At 40.6% G+C, this 19,256-nt stretch overlaps 1 protein-coding gene across 2 annotated transcripts in view; it reads right to left on the bottom strand.

Moving 5' to 3' along the window:
• LOC144771821 (aldehyde dehydrogenase family 3 member B1-like) overlaps window positions 1-19,256 on the bottom strand; it is a 295,143-nt gene that overhangs the window by 46,559 nt on the left and 229,328 nt on the right. For both annotated transcript variants that reach the window (XM_078656114.1, XM_078656156.1), the window contains one exon: window positions 18,661-19,047. In XM_078656114.1, coding sequence (XP_078512240.1) covers window positions 18,661-19,047 — 387 coding nt within the window. The remainder of the gene's footprint in view (window positions 1-18,660; window positions 19,048-19,256) is intronic.

Genomic DNA, 19,256 nt, shown 5'->3' with positions numbered 1-19,256 from the left:
GATTCCGTTTCCATTAAGGTCCAATCATCTAGGTGTATATTAAAAAGTCACAGTAGCTTACTGCTTGGAAGCCACTTGGCCCAAGAAGTCACCTAGTGGGTCCTGTCTCAAGTAACTGAGTGCAGCGAGCATGTTTGCACGGTCAGGTCTGCAAACTTGGAGAGGGGGCTGGGGAGAGCTGACCATGTTTTCCCCCTTCACACATTAAAATGTCCACAAGTGAAATGCTTTGCAGTGATATGTTATTCTTGGGGGACTCAGCTGCCCTCTCAAGTTCAAGGTTCTTCCGCTCTTCCTGACTGAGATTCAGAAGGTCTATCCAGTTCATAAGTCAGTCATTGTTTTGTGTTCAACAAGATTTGTGCTGTCACAATCCGATGACATTAGGGCACAAGGATATTATTATCATTCATTTAGGGGATGGGGATTAATATTGTTAGTTTGCATTACGATTGGCTGAGCCTATGTAATATTTCTGCTCACCTTATGCTGACAGTGTGATTTTACAGTTGTTTTCCCTATAAACGAGGCTCATCTTGGAGGAGAGTCAGACTTGCTTTGCGAATCTGTGATTTACCGTACCTGTCTCTGAGATGTTTCGTCTCATTCTTGAATTTTGCTGTGAAAGTCCTTAATCCTAGTCATGCGGCATCCGTGCTTCATTCCTGGTCATTATTGACTGAATAACTGTATTTTGCCTTCTGTATTGATTTCATTGGTTAATAAACTTGCAGGCCTTCAAATTTGCAGCTGATTCAAGAAGGCTTATTCTTTGAATATGTTATTAGATTGCTTAACAATTATGAAGTGTTAGTGGTACATTACCTCATCTACTCTTGGGATAAGGTGGTTAATCTATTAATTTATCAGATTATCAAAGATAGCATTGTCCATTCTGGTGGTGAATGCAGGCAAAACAAATCAGAAGAGAATAGATAAGATATGGAGATATCATTTTCCCTCCCTTGGATTCTGTCTAAATACTTGGGACTAGATGTATCATTATAAAGCGTTACCCTTGCGCCACAAGAGCAACCCAATACTTAAGTCCGATTTACAAAGCAACACTAGACCACATTGTGTGGCCCTGCGAGCTTGGTAAATCTGGAGTAGCGCAAGGCAGGGTAAGTAGAGACTTTCACCTTGTGCCTTGAGGTACTTACAATCTGAGTTGGATTATTGTGTTGTCATGAATTATAGTGCGGGCAAACTCTTTCTTTTCACAATTCTGATATGTGGTTTATTATAGCAGGAGCGAGGTGCAGGAGAGCGTAGAACAGTTGGGGTATATATATACTGGTAGAGTTTCCAGCTAAATCTGGGAATGCAAATGGTCTTAGCAGGATTATTGCTACCAATACCACTGCATCCAAGGTTGACACACCTCTTACTATTACTACACTATGATTGAGTGAACCAGCTCGGAGATAATTTTATATTTTCCAACTGAAAAGAGAGACATTGAAGTGCACAATTAGTACTGAATGTCTAACTGTATACAGTGAAGATGCACTGAAGTATTTGACTAAGGAGGCAGCCAAATGTGTGTGTGAAGCATATGAAAAGCTTGAGGAGTTGGGAGAGGAATGTAACATTGATCTGTTCAAAAAGAGAAATTTGCGTAAAAATTAAAGAATAGATCTGAGTGACAAGTAGGTGAATGAAATGGATCTATTGACTTTACAGGCACGCATTTCCTTTGCAATAAGTACATGGAAAGGCATAGATGCATGTTCCATGGCAGAGATCTGATCTTCTCATATTTACAACAAGTTTTCCAAAGATAAGGAAAGAACCAGGTAAGCGGTATCTGCAAGTGGATAGATTAGTGACAATTTCAAAGGTGCTTTGGGTGGAGTTGAATATGTTGTTTAGAATTATAGTCCCAAAGGATGTGTGGGCTGAATGTAAAGCAACCAGAACATGGCCAACAGAGAAGCCTCAAAGAGTACCTCCTTATAAATAATCCATCTCCTGTTGTGATGGAAAAGGTAAAAGAAGTGATAACACATTTGGTGCACAAGGTCCTAAATAGAGAGGTGTATTGGTCAAAGATTATGAGAGCTATTCAACAGCCAAACATGCATAGTATGAGAGGCCAGTACAGACTTATAGAAACTTTAGCAGAGTCAAAGATCTGACAAAAGAATGCCGTAGCGGTTTTCTATCAGCCTTTTTTTGCCAGGATTGCATCCAGAGCTTACTTCTCATCTTTGGCAAAGTGTGATGTGTTGACAGACTAAAGGTATTGATAAGATACTGAAGTATGGCAGGTATTACAGTGATTGCTTTGATGGCAAGCACAGAAAGCGGAAGGAAAAGTTGATGATTGCACAAACATAGCATTTTCAGAGGAGTGCTAGGAAAAAGCAGATTCGGGTCTTGATTCTGCTTTTGTTGGTGGTGTTAATTCCAGTGCTAATTCTGGTATACAAGGAACAGGTGTAATTCATGTGCAGGGAAATAATATGTACAAGTCAGGAATATTGAGGATGTGAGAATAATTATAATAGGATTAATGTGAACATAAACATGTTGAAGAAAAATACTTCTTGTCATTGTTGTGGGCACACTGGACATTGGAAACAGGAATGTAGACAAAATCCAGATTGAGTTAGTTCAAAATGATTTTGTTACCCAAATTCAGCAAAATACAAATCAAATGGCACAAATAGACTGCAACAGTCCCAGTCAAAGGTCCCAACCCAACTAGCTGCAGTACAAAATATGCAGAATCAAGCGAAATTCAATGCAAATATGTCTGTAGCTCCATTGATCCAGCAAAGCATGCAAAATAAAATTCCCAATATTCAACAGAATTTCAGTTTTCAGCAAAGTCATATGATAACTAACAATGATTTCCCTCAGGTTACAATGACCTTTGGAATTCCTACTGGATCTAGTCAATAAGAATAATGGTGTCTGAAGAGAGAAAATTGCATGTTTGGTGCAGTCCTAGAGGTAGAGCAGAGTGGTTTGTATGCAAAAGGTGAGGTGGCTGGATACCCAGTATCATTTGTAATTGATGCAGGTGCTTCTGGCTACACAGTTTGACTCATGGAGGTTTTCAAACCTACTCCTCTAGGGCAAAGAAGTCCAAGTCGTAGGTATTAGCAACAAGCAGATTACTATTCAATTCTCAGAAAGTGTTCCAGTGAAAATTGGTTTCATAGAAAGGGACCATCAATTTATATTATGTGATGCAAGCCCTGTTAATCTACTAGTTAGGTATCAGCTTTTTAAACTGAATTGTGTGAGTCATGGTACACCAGATAGGATTGCAATTAAAACCCAAGATGAAGCCTATGTTTGCAATAAATAATCGGAAGAGTCAAGAGTTTATTTGTTCTCAATATTTACAAAAAGGACTTCCCCCCTGATTTAAACATGTAGATAAAGTGGAGATATAGGATTTTACAGGCAAATACAATGGTTTGATTAAACGGGCCACTGAGAATTACAGTGAAACTCAATGCAGTTTACCTTGGAACTTTTCAGTACAAGCTTACACAGGAAGCAGAGGAGAGGATGAACCCCTTTATTGAAAAGATGATCGCATAGGACATTTAAGGAAGTCCTTGTGAATTCACCAACTATGAGCCTAATGGAACTGAGTGGAAAATGGAAGGTGATCCAAGACCTGCAAAAAATCAATTAATATCATAGTCTCATGTTGTGCTGTGGTACCAAACCGTACTGTGATTTTGTTTCAGAACCCACCTGATGCACAACGGTACACAGTCAATTACTTGTGCCAAGCGTTCTATTCCATTCATAAGGATAATCAAAATCTGGACGAATTCAGGTTTTTGAATCATGTTCTCGCATGGGGCCCACAAGGGTAAACAGAGAGCCCCTTCATCTTTCGTCAGATTCTAAGAGGGATTCGGAAAATGTGAATCTGCCCTGTAACTCAGTACTGGTGCATTACATAGACTGCAAGAAGGATCCAATTGTACTCATGAACCATCTTGCAGATAATAGGCATAAAGTATCACCAACAAACATGCTGTACTGTATGAGAGAAGTTATCTATTTGGGACACCATAACCACTAAAGAATGTATTTCTGCACTTCTGAAAACTAAGCCACAATTACTCAAAGAGAAGGGAGGATGTTCCTAGGAATGGTTGACTATTGTGTCAGTGGATTGCAAACTTTTCCTTGATTACAAAGCCTTTACTAAGGCTTTACTGAGGCTTACTCACAGTGATTTGAGTGACCCGGTGCCTGGGACGATGAATGCATAGTGCCTCCTGGAGGTCAGAGGAAAAGTAGTGCAACCAGCACTAGAGATGCAAATTTACAAGATTTTTACTTGTTCTGTTATGAAAGAGAAGGGGGTGAATTATCAGGACTTACACACAAAGTGAAATATTAAGGCCTGTGGCCTATGTTTCTCCCACATTAGGTTCAGTAGCTGCACTACTTCCAAGTTGCATGAACATGGTTGCAGTGGGTTATCTTGCAATTCAGTAGAGCAAAGGGATTGTGATTGGTTATGCACTTATTGTGTTAGTCCCTTATTCAGTTGAGATTTTTGTCTATCTTGAAGTGGAACTCAGCACTTAAACAGCTGACTAACAAAGTATGAGCAGATGCTTCTTGCAGCTACGAATATTTTAGGCAGAAGATGCAATACCCTGAATCCCGCAATGCTTTTGCAAATTGCAAACAAGGATGATGATGATTGTGATCATGACTGAATAATGTGACCACATTATGCACCAAACCAAGACGAGACATACAAGTTGTACTAAATGAACTGGATGGTCTAATTCTGTATGTATTTCGTTCTTGTCTGAGAGACCATGAAGGAACATTGAGAGCAGCATATGCAGTTTGCATAATATTGAATATTATGAAAGCATCATACTTGTATGATGTAACTTCAGCACAAGCAGCAGAACAAATTGCTTTGCAAAGAGCATGCTCCTTAGCTGATGAACTGAGTGTCACAATATACACAAACAGCTAGTATGGTTTTGGTGTGGTCCATGATTTTGGACAGCTGTGGTCACAGAAGGATTTCATGACTTGTTAGGGTCCCGGGTAAGAAAAGGCATATACATTTTAAATCTGATGGAAGCATTGCAGCTACCCAAAAACATTTCAGTGGTCAAGCGGAAGGCTCCCAAAGGTCTGGCAATAAATACGCAGATGAGATCACAAAGTATTGTGCTCTTGAATCTGTAACAATTCAAAATAGAAATGTAAAAGGGAAATAACAGTGTAAATTGTTTATTGTTGATTCCAGTACAAGCATTGGGTGTGTTTAAGGAACTCCAGGATGAGACACCAGAAGATGAGAAAAAAAGTGTGATACAGCAGGTTGTGTAACAATGAGGTCTGGCTGTATGATATGATATGATCAGCCCAATTCATGCCACCAATGTCGAGACTGATACGTGGTCCCACACAAGTAACAAGTAGGTCCTGATCTGATGGTCCGATTATTTAACAAATATTGGGTTAAAGCAAACTTCAGATCTGTGTCAGAAAATCTCTGTCAGTGTTGTGTTACTTTCCAAACCAAGTCCTGGGCACACGTTCAAAGAATGTTAAAGAGTGTCAATCCACAAAAATCGTTTTACAAGCGAAATGATAGCAAGGGTCGACACCAGTGGATACTTTTTTTTTTTGGGGGGGGGGATTGTATTTATGAATTTCTTCAGACAGTATCTTTTTTTTTTTTTTTTAAACTTTTTTTAATGTAAACAGGCTGACAAAAAAAATTCCAATACATATAAATATCCGGGAAAAAAAAAACAAAAAAAAAAAGGAATTGTCACGATATACATATCGAATATATAGGAGAAAAATGCAAGGATTAACATTGATAAAGCACCACATTTACACACAAATTCATAAAACACCAGGAGGAAGGTAGCTAGTATAATTCGTAATGAATCAGATAATAATAAAGCTAGAAAAAGTCATATCAAGTCAAGCAAAAAGATTCCCATTTTCTTTCAAATTTAGCCAGAGAGCGTCCTCCCCTTGTATTTGCTAAAGCAAGTTCCATAGAATATATTTCCGTAACTAATGCCCACCATTCCCAGACAGTGGGTGGGTCCGTGGCAATCCAAGCTCTTGCAATAGTTAGTTTAGCACAAGAAATTAATATAGTTGCCAAGGGAGATTGAGGGATTAAGGAAGTATTACAATCTAACAGGATTAAAGGGGCAGAGAGTGTGGGCAGCCCAAACTTCTTGAATCTGCATGTATCTTGGACCTTATCCCAAAAAGACTTCAGCTTGGGGCAGGAGAATAGCATATGTACTAGATTGGCCGCTACTTCAGAACATTTAGGGCATTTTGTGCGGTCTGTAAAGTCAGGGATAAAGGACCACCTGGAAATTCTTGCCGGAGTATAATATAGCATACAAGTTGTTCTAAATTGCTGTAGCCTAAGGCTAGAAGATCTGACTAACTTATTAATGTTAGACAGCGAGTTCTCTATTTGCTTCATGGTGACATTTAAGCCAAGTTGAGCCCCCCATTTTTCCATTATTTTAGACAGATCGTTTGTTTTATATTTAACAAGTAGCTTATATGCCCCACTAATAACTGATTTGGTTTTTTTAGAGTATAAACTAGTCCATATGTCACATTCTGTAATATTTCGAATCTTATTTTTATTAATTAAAAAATCATGAATCTGTAAATACTTATATCTGCAATATTCTGGTAGATCATATATTATTTTAAGCATGCTGAAGTCAACAAGCCCCTGTGGGCCATATAAATCAGACAGAGTGTTAATTCCCTTCTCGGCCCAGATATTATTAGTAATATCGGAAAATAAACTTGGGAGACCTGGGTTGCCCCAAAGCGGTAGCTTTGGATGAAAAAATGAAGTCCTGCTATAAGTCAATATATTTTTCCATATCTTGACTATATCCCTGGCTGTCTTGAACCTAACCCTCTTGAAATAGTTTGGGTCATTTATTCTAAACAAAAACAAGTTTGACTCTTGTTTCAACATAAATTGATGAAAAAAATTACTTTCCCCTTTAAGAAGTAAAGAACGTAATCGTAAGACAAATGAAGACCAGAAGTACAACTTAAAATCAGGAAAATTAAGCCCTCCCTCATTCGTGGTGTTTTTCAAGTGTTTCAGTGATCTTCTTGCTTTTTTATAGCCCCAAATAAAGCTATTAAAAATGCCGTCTAGTTGTTGAAAGAAGCGATTATTCAATGCTATCGGGATCGATCTAAATAAATATAAGAATTTAGGTAATACCTTCATCTTAATAAGATTAATTCTACCTATAATATTCAGAGGTAGCCTATGCCATTTCTTTAAAATTAAAGCCGTAGATTTGGTTAATTCATTGTAGTTAATGTGAGGTATTTCTTGTATTTTGGCCGTAATCTTAACGCCAAGATAGGTAACTACCTTGCAAATCCCTTGGATAGCCGTAGGTGGTGAGTAATTGGCAATTACTTGAGTCTTTTGTATATTAAGCCTGTAACCAGACACTTCCCCAAATTTAGTTGCTTCTATTTTTATTCCTCTTAAAGCCTGAATTATTTCCTGTGTATAAACAGAAATATCGTCAGCATAGGCCGTCAATTTAAGCTCCTTTGGGCCAGAGCTAAACGGAGCAATCAGGTTTTGCGAATTGAGGGCCGTTAAAAAAGGTTCTAAAGAAAGAGCAAATAAAAGAGGTGAGAGAGGGCAGCCTTGGCGTGTGCCACGCAGAATTGGAAAATCTAAAGAAGTTAAACCATTATAGCTTGTACAGGCCATGGGGTTATTATATAGGGCCTGTATCCCCCTCAGAAACCTTCCCCTTAGCCCTATTTTTGACAGCGAACACCAGAGATAGTTCCACCCCACTCGATCAAATGCTTTTTCTGCATCTAATAAGATCATACCTAGTGGGGTGGACTCTATCTCCGCAACGTCGAATGCCGTGATAGCCATGTTTATATGTGAAGTGGTATCTCTCCCAAAAATAAATCCATGCTGTTGTGTGTTGACTAATTGGGGCATAGCAATTGCCAGTCTGTGTGCAAGAATTTTAGCGAAAAGCTTAGCATCGGTGTTAATCAATGAGATTGGTCGGTATGACCCCATCTCTTCTTTCGGTTTGTCTTTTTTTTTTTTAAATATTATTTTCGCCTTATTCCATGATTTAGGTACATTTCCGGTCGTTCCTACTGACTGCATAACTTCTAATAATAGTAGATCTAATTCAGGCAGACAAGCCTTGTATAGCTCTAGCGGGATGGTGTCTTCCCCAGCTGCTTTACCCCCGGGCAAAGAGTTGATAGCCTGGTGTAGCTCTGTCATTGTTAAGTCGTCCGACAAAGAACTTAGATCTGGCCTGTCATCATATCTCGATGTATTTTTATCTATATAGTCCCTTATAAGATCTAAATCCGGTTGATTTTCTGGGGTGTATAGAGTTTTATAAAAGCTAGCAAATTGCTCCAACACTTCATGTGGTTTATTATAAATGTTGTTATCTGACCCCCGAATGTTAGAGATTAAAGAGCCTACTCTAGCTTCCGCCACTTTGTAAGCCAGAATGCGGCCAATTTTGTCCCCTCCCTCATATTGGGCTATTTTATATTTATGAATATTAGTGGTGTATTTCCGGTAGAGATCTTTCTTTGCATCATTTTTTAATTTACTAAGTTTAAGATTAATATCCATACAGGTAGGGAAATTATGTCGTAATGCTAGAGCTAATTGCTCTTCCTGGTTAATTATTTGCGATGTTACCCGCGCCTGGCTTTGTTTAAGTTCAGCATTTTGCCTGATCACATAGGCCTGAGTGAAGCCCCTAATACTAGCTTTGCAGGTATCCCATACTATATGACATGAGGCCGAGTTCTTGTTAATGTTAATAAATTCAGCAAGATGGGCTTTCAGCTGCAGAATATAAGATTGATCTGAGATAAGGTATCTGGGAAAAGAGAACATTCTGAGGGGGGCTACAGTATGTGGTGTGGAGAATGATATGATTATGGCATTGTGGTCAGATGAGATACGAGGGCAAAGGGTCATAGAGCAAGTTTTTAATATGTTATCACTCACCAAGGCCATGTCCAATCTGGAGCATAATTTATGGGGTGCTGAGTAGTATGTATACCCAGGTCGTTTATTGTAGAGGTACCGCCAAGCATCTTTAATATTATGTAAGTGGCAGATATCTAATATTGCTGTCCTCGTCCTATGCATCCGTTGATGGCTATTTGGTCTAGTTGTATCCAGTTTATAATCCATAATACAATTAAAGACGCCCATAATTATAAGTTCTCCAGCCCAATCCAACAGTTTAATGTTCAATTGATCAAAAACCCTTGGCTCATCTGTATTTGATCCATATACCACACCTAGTACAAATGTATTATTCTCGTATTTAAACTGAACTATTGCCCATCTTCCGTCTTTATCATGAGCAGTCTGCATCACTTCTAACCTAACTCGCCGGTCTTTAAGTATAGCTACCCCTCTTATTAATGTATCAGCAGAAGAGCAGACCATAATTTCGTATCCTAGTTGATTAAGTAATTTCCTGTCTTTCCAAATAAGATGTGTTTCTGATAATAAACAAAAATGTGGTTTATATAATTTCAGCTCTTCAGAAACCAGAGATCTTTTGCCTTTGCTATTCAAACCTGCTATATTCCAGGCGAGGCATTTTAATTCATGCATTAGAAAAATGTAACAAATCCATCGATCTCCATTCCCAAAAGTCAATTAGTCGTTTGTAATTGTATATATAAAAAAGCAAAAAAGATAACAAAAGCTTTGTAAATTCGTGATTCCTCAACCAAATGATACATCGTCTAATACAATTCCCGTTCAATATCGTGACGTCCAAGTCTAATCCATCTCCAGATAGATCTTTGTCAGCCTGTAAACTGATTTTTACTATTCTCCCCTCAACCCCCCCCCACCCAACATGACCTGCGGAGAAGGTCCCTCCCCCCTTACCCCCCCTGGTGCCTACCCCAGCCGGGGTGGAACCGCCCTTCAACTTCGGCTGCCGTTGGTGAGGCAGCTTGTGTAGAGGGTCGTCACTACGGGCTCCCTACCCCCCCCTTCCCAATAGTAAACCGTTGCAGACCTACACATAATCTAATTACTTCTTCAAAAAACCGCGCTAGAAAAAACTGGAGAAATTCCCTACATAGCTCTTCTATAAATTTAGTTTAGCTTTTGTCAGAATTTATACTGGCCAGAAAAGCTTCGGCCTCCTTAAGATCATTAAGATAGTATGTGTGCCCATTCTTAATAACTTTAAGACGTGCTGGTTCTTGTAGAAATATCTGGGCGCCACAAGCTTTAATGGGATCAATCAATTTTCGGAGATGCCACCGCCTATCCATTGTTTCCTTACTTAAGTCTGAGCGAGTGAAAAGTGACATCCCCCCAACCAAGATCGGTGAATTAGGACGTGCTCTCTGCCAAACAGCCTGGCGTAAAAGAAAATTCCCAAAATAAATTATAAATGGACGAGGAAACTGTGAGTTTTTGTTTTTCTGAAATAGTGGCAGACGATGGGCTCGTTGAATCTGTGAGTCCCAGTCCCAATCGGCCAGGTCAGGTAGGGCCTTTTGGAATATACCAACAATATAAGCTCTTGAGTCTGGCCCCTCTGATTTTTCTGGTATCCCAAAAAGTCTCAGGTTAGAACGTCTTTGTCTATTTTCCAAATCCTCGACTTTCTTAAGGAGCCCAGAAATCTGATCTTCATGTTTCTCAGATGACGCAGCCATTTTAGTAGTGGTCTCTTCCACCTCAGCGACCCGCTGTTGGAGCTCTGTTGTTTCTTGTGATATTACACTAATTTTAGCTGTAAGCTCAGAGAGAGAGGATTGCATCTTGTTATTGTCTTCCCTCAGTTGAAGGTAATATTCTTGTGCTTCCGCTCGTTGGTTACTTAGTATTTGTACAATTTCATCTAAAGGTGATTGGTTAATCATTGTAGTTCCCGAGGTTGAGCTGGGTGATACTTCAAATTCTGTACCTTCAAAAATCGTTTTAGTCGATGATACATTTCTCGGCTCGGTGGCTGGTATCTGATGCTCATTGACAGTATCATTATTAGTATCATTATTAGCCGTGCCTCCTCCTGCTGTGGGTGTCATCACCAGTGTGTTAGAAGTAGTAGGGCCCCCATTTCCCCTTGGAGCCAGTTCCAAAATCTGCTCCACTGACTGTGATCTACTATTGTTAGGCAAAATACTTATGGGAGTTGTTTCCGTAGAGGAGGGTTCTAAAACCATAGGGTCCAAGGGGTCCGAGGGGCTCCCCCCTGAAAGTCTTAGTGTAAGGGTTTTAACTATCCCCTTCTCCTCAATCCATTTTCTTAACGGGCTCTTGGCTTGTAATAGTTTTTTTTGCGTTTGCGTTTGTGCTAGTTTGTTGCTGTTTTTGGGTCCTGTTAGAATTTTACAAGCCTTGCCCTTTTTCTTTTGAGCTTTCTGCTTATTTTTGGCTTTACAAATGGCCCCCCCCTCCCGAAGGGTAGAGCAGTTGGCTTTGGGGTCTCTGGCTCCATCGGATTCTGCCTCATAGTCCTCGTAAGAGTCCAAGTCGATATCCATGTCGATGTGCATATCGCCTGTTCCATCTATTTCCTCCAAATGCGTGGAGGACGTTGTTTGTTTTACTAGGTGAGAATTCTCCTTGGTTCTGGATGATATGCATCTTTCTGATTCTTTCAAGGATAAAGGAGCAGTGCTGCTGTCTTCAGCTGATATTGACGGCAAATTAATGTCTAATTCATTCCCCTTGTCTAAAGTCATCACCACTTGCAGCGCTCCCCCCCGTAATGTTGGGATATCGAGAACTTTAGACATAAGGGGGAGCCCCTCTTGAGCAAGATTTGAAGGCAAAGGAGATGGAGTGCATTCTTTCCCCAGATTAGCGATATTTAAACCCGGACCCTCTCCATTCCCTTCAGCTAAGGGGCCCGTTTTAACAGTTAATTTATCTCCACCTTTAACAGCTTTAATCTGTGAGTTTTTACTGTCTTTGCCCACTATAGGTGGTTTTTGTACCTGTTTGCCTTTAATTAATGCTTGGTCTCCAATCCGGTTTTGTTTCCCAGCAGCTGTAGATGTTGATTGTGCTGGTAATGTCACCTTATCTCTTGCCAGAATTCTTGTCCCTTCCTTCTCTCCCCCGTTACCGCTGCTGTTGCCGTCACCGTCACCGTCGCAGGCAACCTCCGTCTCCTCCGTCTCCTCCGCATTCTGATTTATTACTGCTGAAACCTCACTAATCTGTGCCGGTATGTTTAGCATGCTTGCGACGGGCACGGCCACGGGGGCTATTGCCGGAGTCAGTGAGGTGGCTTGTTTGCTACTCCTGGTAGCTCGTGGAAGGTTTGGACCCTTGGGAGCCATCCTGCGCCGCCACAGCCAACCACCGGTTGCAGCAACTCTGAGCCTCAGGCCAGTCCAGTCGAGCCCCGAGCCGCCGATCCAGACTCGGAACGCCCGCCGAAAAAATCCAGTCGGGCCAGAGAGGCCGACCATCAGTATCCGGATGTGCTGGAGTGCTCCCCAAATCCAAATACAGAAACCACGTCTGTCCTGTGATAAAAGCGATTCAAGGTAAATAGATATCTGGGTTAGCGAGACAATGTTTCCCAATTTATTTTCCTCTGTCTTGAAAACAGTCCGCAGTTGCTGCTGCTGGTAAACCAAAAGTAGCGGTTTCCCCCGTTCGCTCTCAGCAGTGCTTCATTGTATCCTCATTGTGTCCGCATTGTATCTACTTTCATTTTGCCGTTCGCCGTTCCTCGGTTTGTAGATTACGGCCTCATGCAGGCTTCCACCCGTGCAGAGAAAGGGAAGGAAAGGAGAAACTCGGAGCCTCTCGGACGAGCCGCTACAGCAGACCCTCACTCCGCCATCTTGGACCTAGCTCCCCCGCCATCTTGGACCTAGCACAGTATCATAATAGGAAAACCAGCCGGTATACAAAGTGACCCATCTAGGTAGATGTGTCACTTTGTAAACCCCTGCGCCACATTATACCTGTACCAGGTATAATGTGTGCAGGCTGGGTGTTCTGACGCAAGTAAGCCTCATAGAAGTGACGCAGTGAAATCTATGAGATATCACTTCTATCTTACGCCTGCCTCACAGCAGGCGTAAGACTGACGCAGGCCCTTTCACATGGGGCTTGCCCCATGTGAAAGGACACATTGCTGGAGTTGCGTCACTTTTGTGACACACTCCAGCAATGCGTCATTTTTGCGCCTACAGATGCATCAGAAATACTGACGTATCTGTAACTCCTTGCGACATGATGAGTCATACTGTAAATATGATGCATCATTAGTGTCGCAAGGAGGGCGCAATGAAAAGTGACGCATAACTGTTTTCACGCAGCAATGCGTCACTTTTCATAAATGAGGCCCTAAGTGTGCTGAGGCCTACCCAACAAAGTGATGGAACAGTAAGCCATTGACCAGACTATTATTGAGGGAGTTGGTCCTTAGATTCAGCATAGAACCTGCTTTTGAATCAACTAAAGGTACTCATTTTAAGAGTGAGATAAGTAAGCTACTGTGCACAGCCTTGAAGATTGAACAGAAGTTCCATTGCAGTTACAGCACAGAATCGTCAGGAGTAGTGGAGTGAATAAATTGCACAGTGAAATCAAACCTGACTAAAGTATGTCCCACAACATCACTGAAATGGCCAGACTCAACCCCAATTGTAATTATAAGCCTCTGAAACACTCCAAATAACAAGAAATGACTGTCTCCTTATGAGGTCTTGATGGGAAGAGCAATGAGAATCCCCTATATGCCATCAGCTTTGAAATGTGTCAATAAGTTATGACATTACTCCGAAGGTCTGGCTGATGCGTTATGCTCTATTTCTCATCAGGTGAATTTGGCAACTTCATCATCGAAAGAAGGACTGTGCCACACTCTCCAGCCTGGTGGTTTGGTGTTGGGGAAAAAGCATGTTCACAAATCTTTTCTTGAGCCAAGATGGAAAGGTCGACACCAGGTGATCCTTGTGACAAACACAGCTGTGAAATGTGCAGATTTGCCACAATGGATTCACACATCTCACATATAGACAGTGAAAATTGCAAATGAAGACATAATGACAACAACTATTGACTCACACTGTCAAAGTCAAGTTCGCTGCATAAATCTAGATGGGGGTGTTCTAAAAGAAAAGCAACAAGCACAGGAGCAAACAACTCAAGCTTGCAATGAAGGAGTGAAGTAACATTTGACTATCAGGAACCCCTAAGATATCCAGTTCACAGTGAATCAAGAGGATAAAGATGAAACCGCGAACCAAGTGGCAAATGAAGATAAAAATACAGTAGTAATCATAAGGGGATCTGTAGACAGAACACAAGGAGTGGAGTAGTGTGGCTCACTGGTTAGAGGCGGCAGACCCGAGAGCAGAGGACGGCCCGGGACCAGGGTTCGATTCCCGACGCGGCAGGTTTCTGGACCAGGGTCAGCGGACTTGATAATTCTCTCGCCTCGGTGCCCACTCTGATCAGCGATCACACTCGGCAACTCTGGGCACTAGCTTGCCTCATCTTCACTAACGGCCCCACCAGACCGCCGGGGATGCCTGGTCTCACCCTGGAGATACCCATTAAGGGACCATCTCTCAGGGAAGCCAGGAAGGGTTTCGCAGCAGTCGAAGCGCAGAGGTACCCCTTTGGGAGTGATTCCAGCGCTATATAAGCACATAATTAATTAATTAAAAAAGGAGACATGTGGTCTGGGATTGTTGGAGTTGGAAAAAGAGTGTTGAAAAGAATTCACAGTCCAGAGGCCATTGTAGAGGAGACAGAGCCAGCAGAGCAAGACTCCATGACAGTGAGAGCGGATCACCAGTGCGAAAAGACCAACAAGAGTATGAGCGCCAAACAGAAAGTATGCAGCTCCTGAATGGTCACATTTAGCTGAAACCGGTGTTGAATCGAATATGGATGTCATTAAATTGACAATTGCTACATTTTCCTTGAGGAGCCTCCAGGAACATTGCTGTGAATGAAAGTGGAAAGAATCTTGATGGGCTATATAAGTGATTTTTGAAAACATTTCTTGAAATATGCACAGTTATTCAAAGTTTGGGTCTGTGTTCTATACCTAGGCCTCCAGTCAAAAATAATAGGGCTTTCTTGGACTCTTATTATTGGACTAAGTTATTTGAATTTTTTTTAAATCATCACAGCTTGATTTGGATTTTTGTACCAAAATATTAGTATTTAGATTTTTTATTTCATGATAGAACTTTTATAAAAGAAGTAAGGCAATTACCAAGCAAATTTGCTGCTCAATTTTATGAATAATTATTTTAGTAATGATCGTATTCATTTTAGTTGTCTTGCTGATAATGTCGCTGGTTGGGTACGAATCACTGCCTAAAAATAAAAGTGTAGAATTAACCACTGCATATAATAGCATAGTCGACAAAACTCGTACACAAGGACAGGTTTTTAGGTAATTTTAAAGAGAATATACTATAATTTGCAGTTGAAGTATGCAAGCATTATGAAGATGTAAGATTGCTATTTGTGTGCATTACTTCCTGCTTCTGTTATAGAGGGGGTGACAAATCTTCAGCTTTCTTTGACTTATACAATATCATATAATGTTTTCCGTGATGGAGACCTTCTAGCATCTTATTTCATGTACTTCAACGTTTCCTTGTCAGAACTTCTTTTAAGTTTAAGACCTGTACCCTTTTTTTTAATCATTTAACATTTACAATGCAGCCTAATTTAAAATATAAGCTGACTAATAATAAGCTTGTGTGTAAATGGAATGAAATGGAGTGTGAATTTATTAGGAAATATACTGCTGATCTTGTGTCAGTCTTTCCCCATGTATATCATGTGTATGAATTGAGTGAAAAGGAGGACACTGGTCTTAGAAGAACCAAACGTGGTTCTGGACAAGTCTTGATAGATATATTTGGTGCCTATTGGTGTTGCATTGAATAATGTGAAAATTAGAAAAGCTGTCTACCTTTATAGACAGGAAAGCTACTAACAATGCAGGAGCATTCACTCACATTGACAACGAATTACTGGCTATGTGTGCGATGAAAATGCAAAAGCGCCTTGCATTAGATATCTTTGCAAAGGAGGGCGGAGTCTGTTGTATGTTGAATATTCAGCAGTGCTGTACTTACATTCCAGACAACAGTATCAGTAACATATTAGTAATATCACTTCACATTTTGCGTGAGGCAAATGACATTGAAGAGTATTGATTATAGGAGTTTGCAGGTACAAGGCTTAGTCACATTAGAAAGGGCTTTGCAAAGGTTGCAGAATGGTTCGATCACATAGGTGGAAGTGTCCTCCTAAAAATCCTAATCACACTAATTATTATTCTTATATGCCTTATGAGCTACATTCTTTTGCTGAAAATTCTGAAAGTAATTTGTTGCACAGATCTTACTTATAAAAGTGAAAAGATGGTGTCAGCAACATTTGCGAAGACGAGAAAGAGACAAAAAATCGAGCAGGAGAACCTTAAAGTGTGTGCCTATGATGATATCAAGACACTGGAAGACTCGAGGTACAAGAGACTGAAAACAAGAGAAACAGTGCTATGAACTGTTTAGATAGAATACGGTGAAATGTGTTGTTATCATCATCAAACAGTGGATTTCTGGAAGATATTTCTGAATAATAAATATTTACTTATGGTTCTGGACGATTTTGCATGCTATATAAATACGTTTACATGTGACTGTGTGTTTGCATTTTTTTCCCTTCACACGCATTAAAATGTGCACGAGTGAACTGCTTTGCAGTGATTTGTTGTGGTTGCCGTCCTCTCAAATGTAACTGCCTTCTTCAGTTCTTCTTGCCTGAGACTCAGAGGGCCTATTCCTTTCATAAGTCTTTCTATCATTATTTTTTGTGTTTCGAGACTTCTACTGTCACATACGATGATATTAGGTCAGAAGGGGACTAATTATTATATGTCTAGGGAAGCATATTTGGTATTGTGTTTTACTCTGTATTATGATTGGCTGAGCCTATGTAACATTTTGTTTACCTTATGGTGACTGTCAAACTTCTACTGAGTATTTTCCCTTTCAAAGAGGGCTCATCTTGGAGGAGAGTCAGATTTGCTTTGCGATTCTGGGATTTGCCTTGACTGTCTCTGAGCGTTTTCCTTTCATTCTTGAATTTTGCTGTGAAAGGGCTTAAGCCTACTGATGCTGCAGCAATGCTACATGCCTGAATATTATTGACCGTCTAACTATATTTTTGCCTTCTTTAATTATTTATTGTTTAATAAACCTACATGGCTTCATATTTGCTGTTGACTCAAGATGGCTTATTCTTTGATTATGCTTTTTGATTTATTGACAATTAAGATCTGTTAGAGGCATATTACTTCATGTGCTCCTCAGGGTAACGCTGCTCTAATTCTGCGTAAGTGTTTTATCATCTTATTACATTATTAAAATTAGTGTCATCAATAGATACGCCCTTTCAAGCCCTTTGCAAATTGTCAATTTTATTTTTTGATTCTTGAAGAACATGGACTGCAATTAGATCCAAACAAATGTCATTCTGTGAATGTGAATGCAGGGATGGATGTCTGCAGCTCCTTGCAGGTCTCTGTTCCTGCATTTCCCAGCCCATCAGTAGGAGTGCAAACAGTCACCTGCCTCGTTGATATCAGTGGGGCAGGATTCTGAGAACCCTACCAAATGATCATCCTTGCATTGTGTCGGATTAGTACATGAATCGCTGACCCCTAACAGATCGGAAACAAAAATATTGTGCGGGCAGAACATTGTCAAAAATATCGAGGACCAACATATAAAGAAGGTAAGTATAGATTTAATATTCTTAACTTCACATCTATCAACCTTATATATATATATATATATATATATATTGTCAAGGTACATATATGTGTAAAACTAGATATGTAGGGGTTTTAGGTTAGACATAAGCCTTCATCTTGGTTAAGGGCCGATGAGGAGTGAGATGGGTTTCTTGATCAGCTCATGGATAGAGTACCTCCTAGGTAAAGGGCCTGGTGGGCATTGACAAGACCTGCTCTTTAACTCAGTAATGGAAGAATTGTTTCTCCGTACTCACAACAAGGACGTCAGTAAGTAAAGCTGCACCTTTAACTCACAAATGGAGACATTTCACTACCAAAGTCTAAAGGGTTCACCTTATCCCCAGCAATAAAATTCATTACTTAGGATCCCAATAGTAATCGAGTAGAGCTGCTCTTTTAACTCAGTATTACAGCTGTAGCCTCAGAAATGTGAACATTGGTGAGTGGAGCCACATCACATCTTATGCTTCAGTAGAGGTCTTTGCTTAGGAGAATATGTATCAGCTATGTGCATGGTATCATATAATGTCTGTTAATGAATGGAGAAAGGGGCTGCTACTTACTCAGGTTAAACCATAAACATAAACTCCTAGAAAGGACCACCTGAAGTCCCTTTAGAACATAATTCTAAGAAAAATAAACTCCACAAATGCAGAAATTTACACAAATGCATCTTTTAAATCTGCAGTAAGATCAAACGAGATGCTGGAAGTTTGAAAAGGTCTCAAACTTCATTCTGGAGAAAACAGACAAATAAACAAAGACATTTAACAGCTTCTAAAAGCAGAAGAGTGACTAATGATTCAAAACCACGCACCAATATATCTCTCTTTCTCATCACATTCCCCACCGATGGCTATGGTGCCAGATCCCAGCAGTGCCTTTAGCCTCTGGAAGTGTCGGTCGTTGATAATACGTGCAAAGTCGGGGGACTGCTTCGGGTCCTTTCCATAAAACTTCTCCAGAGTCTCCTTCATGGCCGGCAGCAGCTGCTCGCGCATCTCCTCGGTGCACAGCACATAGTCTGGAGCTACGCAGGTCTGGCCAGCATTGAAAAAGTGGGCCCAGATGACTCGGTTGGCGGTGGTCTCGGGGTCGCATGCATTATCAACGAAGCAGGGGTTCTTCCCACCCAGTTCCAGCGTGACGGGTGTCAACTGCTTCGCTGCGGCACTCATTATGATTTTCCCAACATTGGGGCTCCCTGAAGTGTGGAACAAAGATGTAAGCATTCATATTTGGAGACAATAAAGTGTGCAGACTACTTCAATACTTAATGCAAAACAGAGAAGCCATCTCAGGCTTGCCATAAGTTAACTGGGCTGAGAGTGACGTTTGTGATGGTGCATGGGATGTCGTTCACACTTTTAAGGTGACAGGCGGAGCCCAAATGTTCGGCATTCGGTATGTCAT

The sequence above is a fragment of the Lissotriton helveticus genome, chromosome 1_1, assembly GCF_964261635.1.
Source record: "Lissotriton helveticus chromosome 1_1, aLisHel1.1, whole genome shotgun sequence".
Classification (NCBI taxonomy): domain Eukaryota; kingdom Metazoa; phylum Chordata; class Amphibia; order Caudata; family Salamandridae; genus Lissotriton; species Lissotriton helveticus.
Note: the sequence above shows the minus strand (reverse complement) of the source record. Positions and strands in the feature narration are given on the sequence as shown.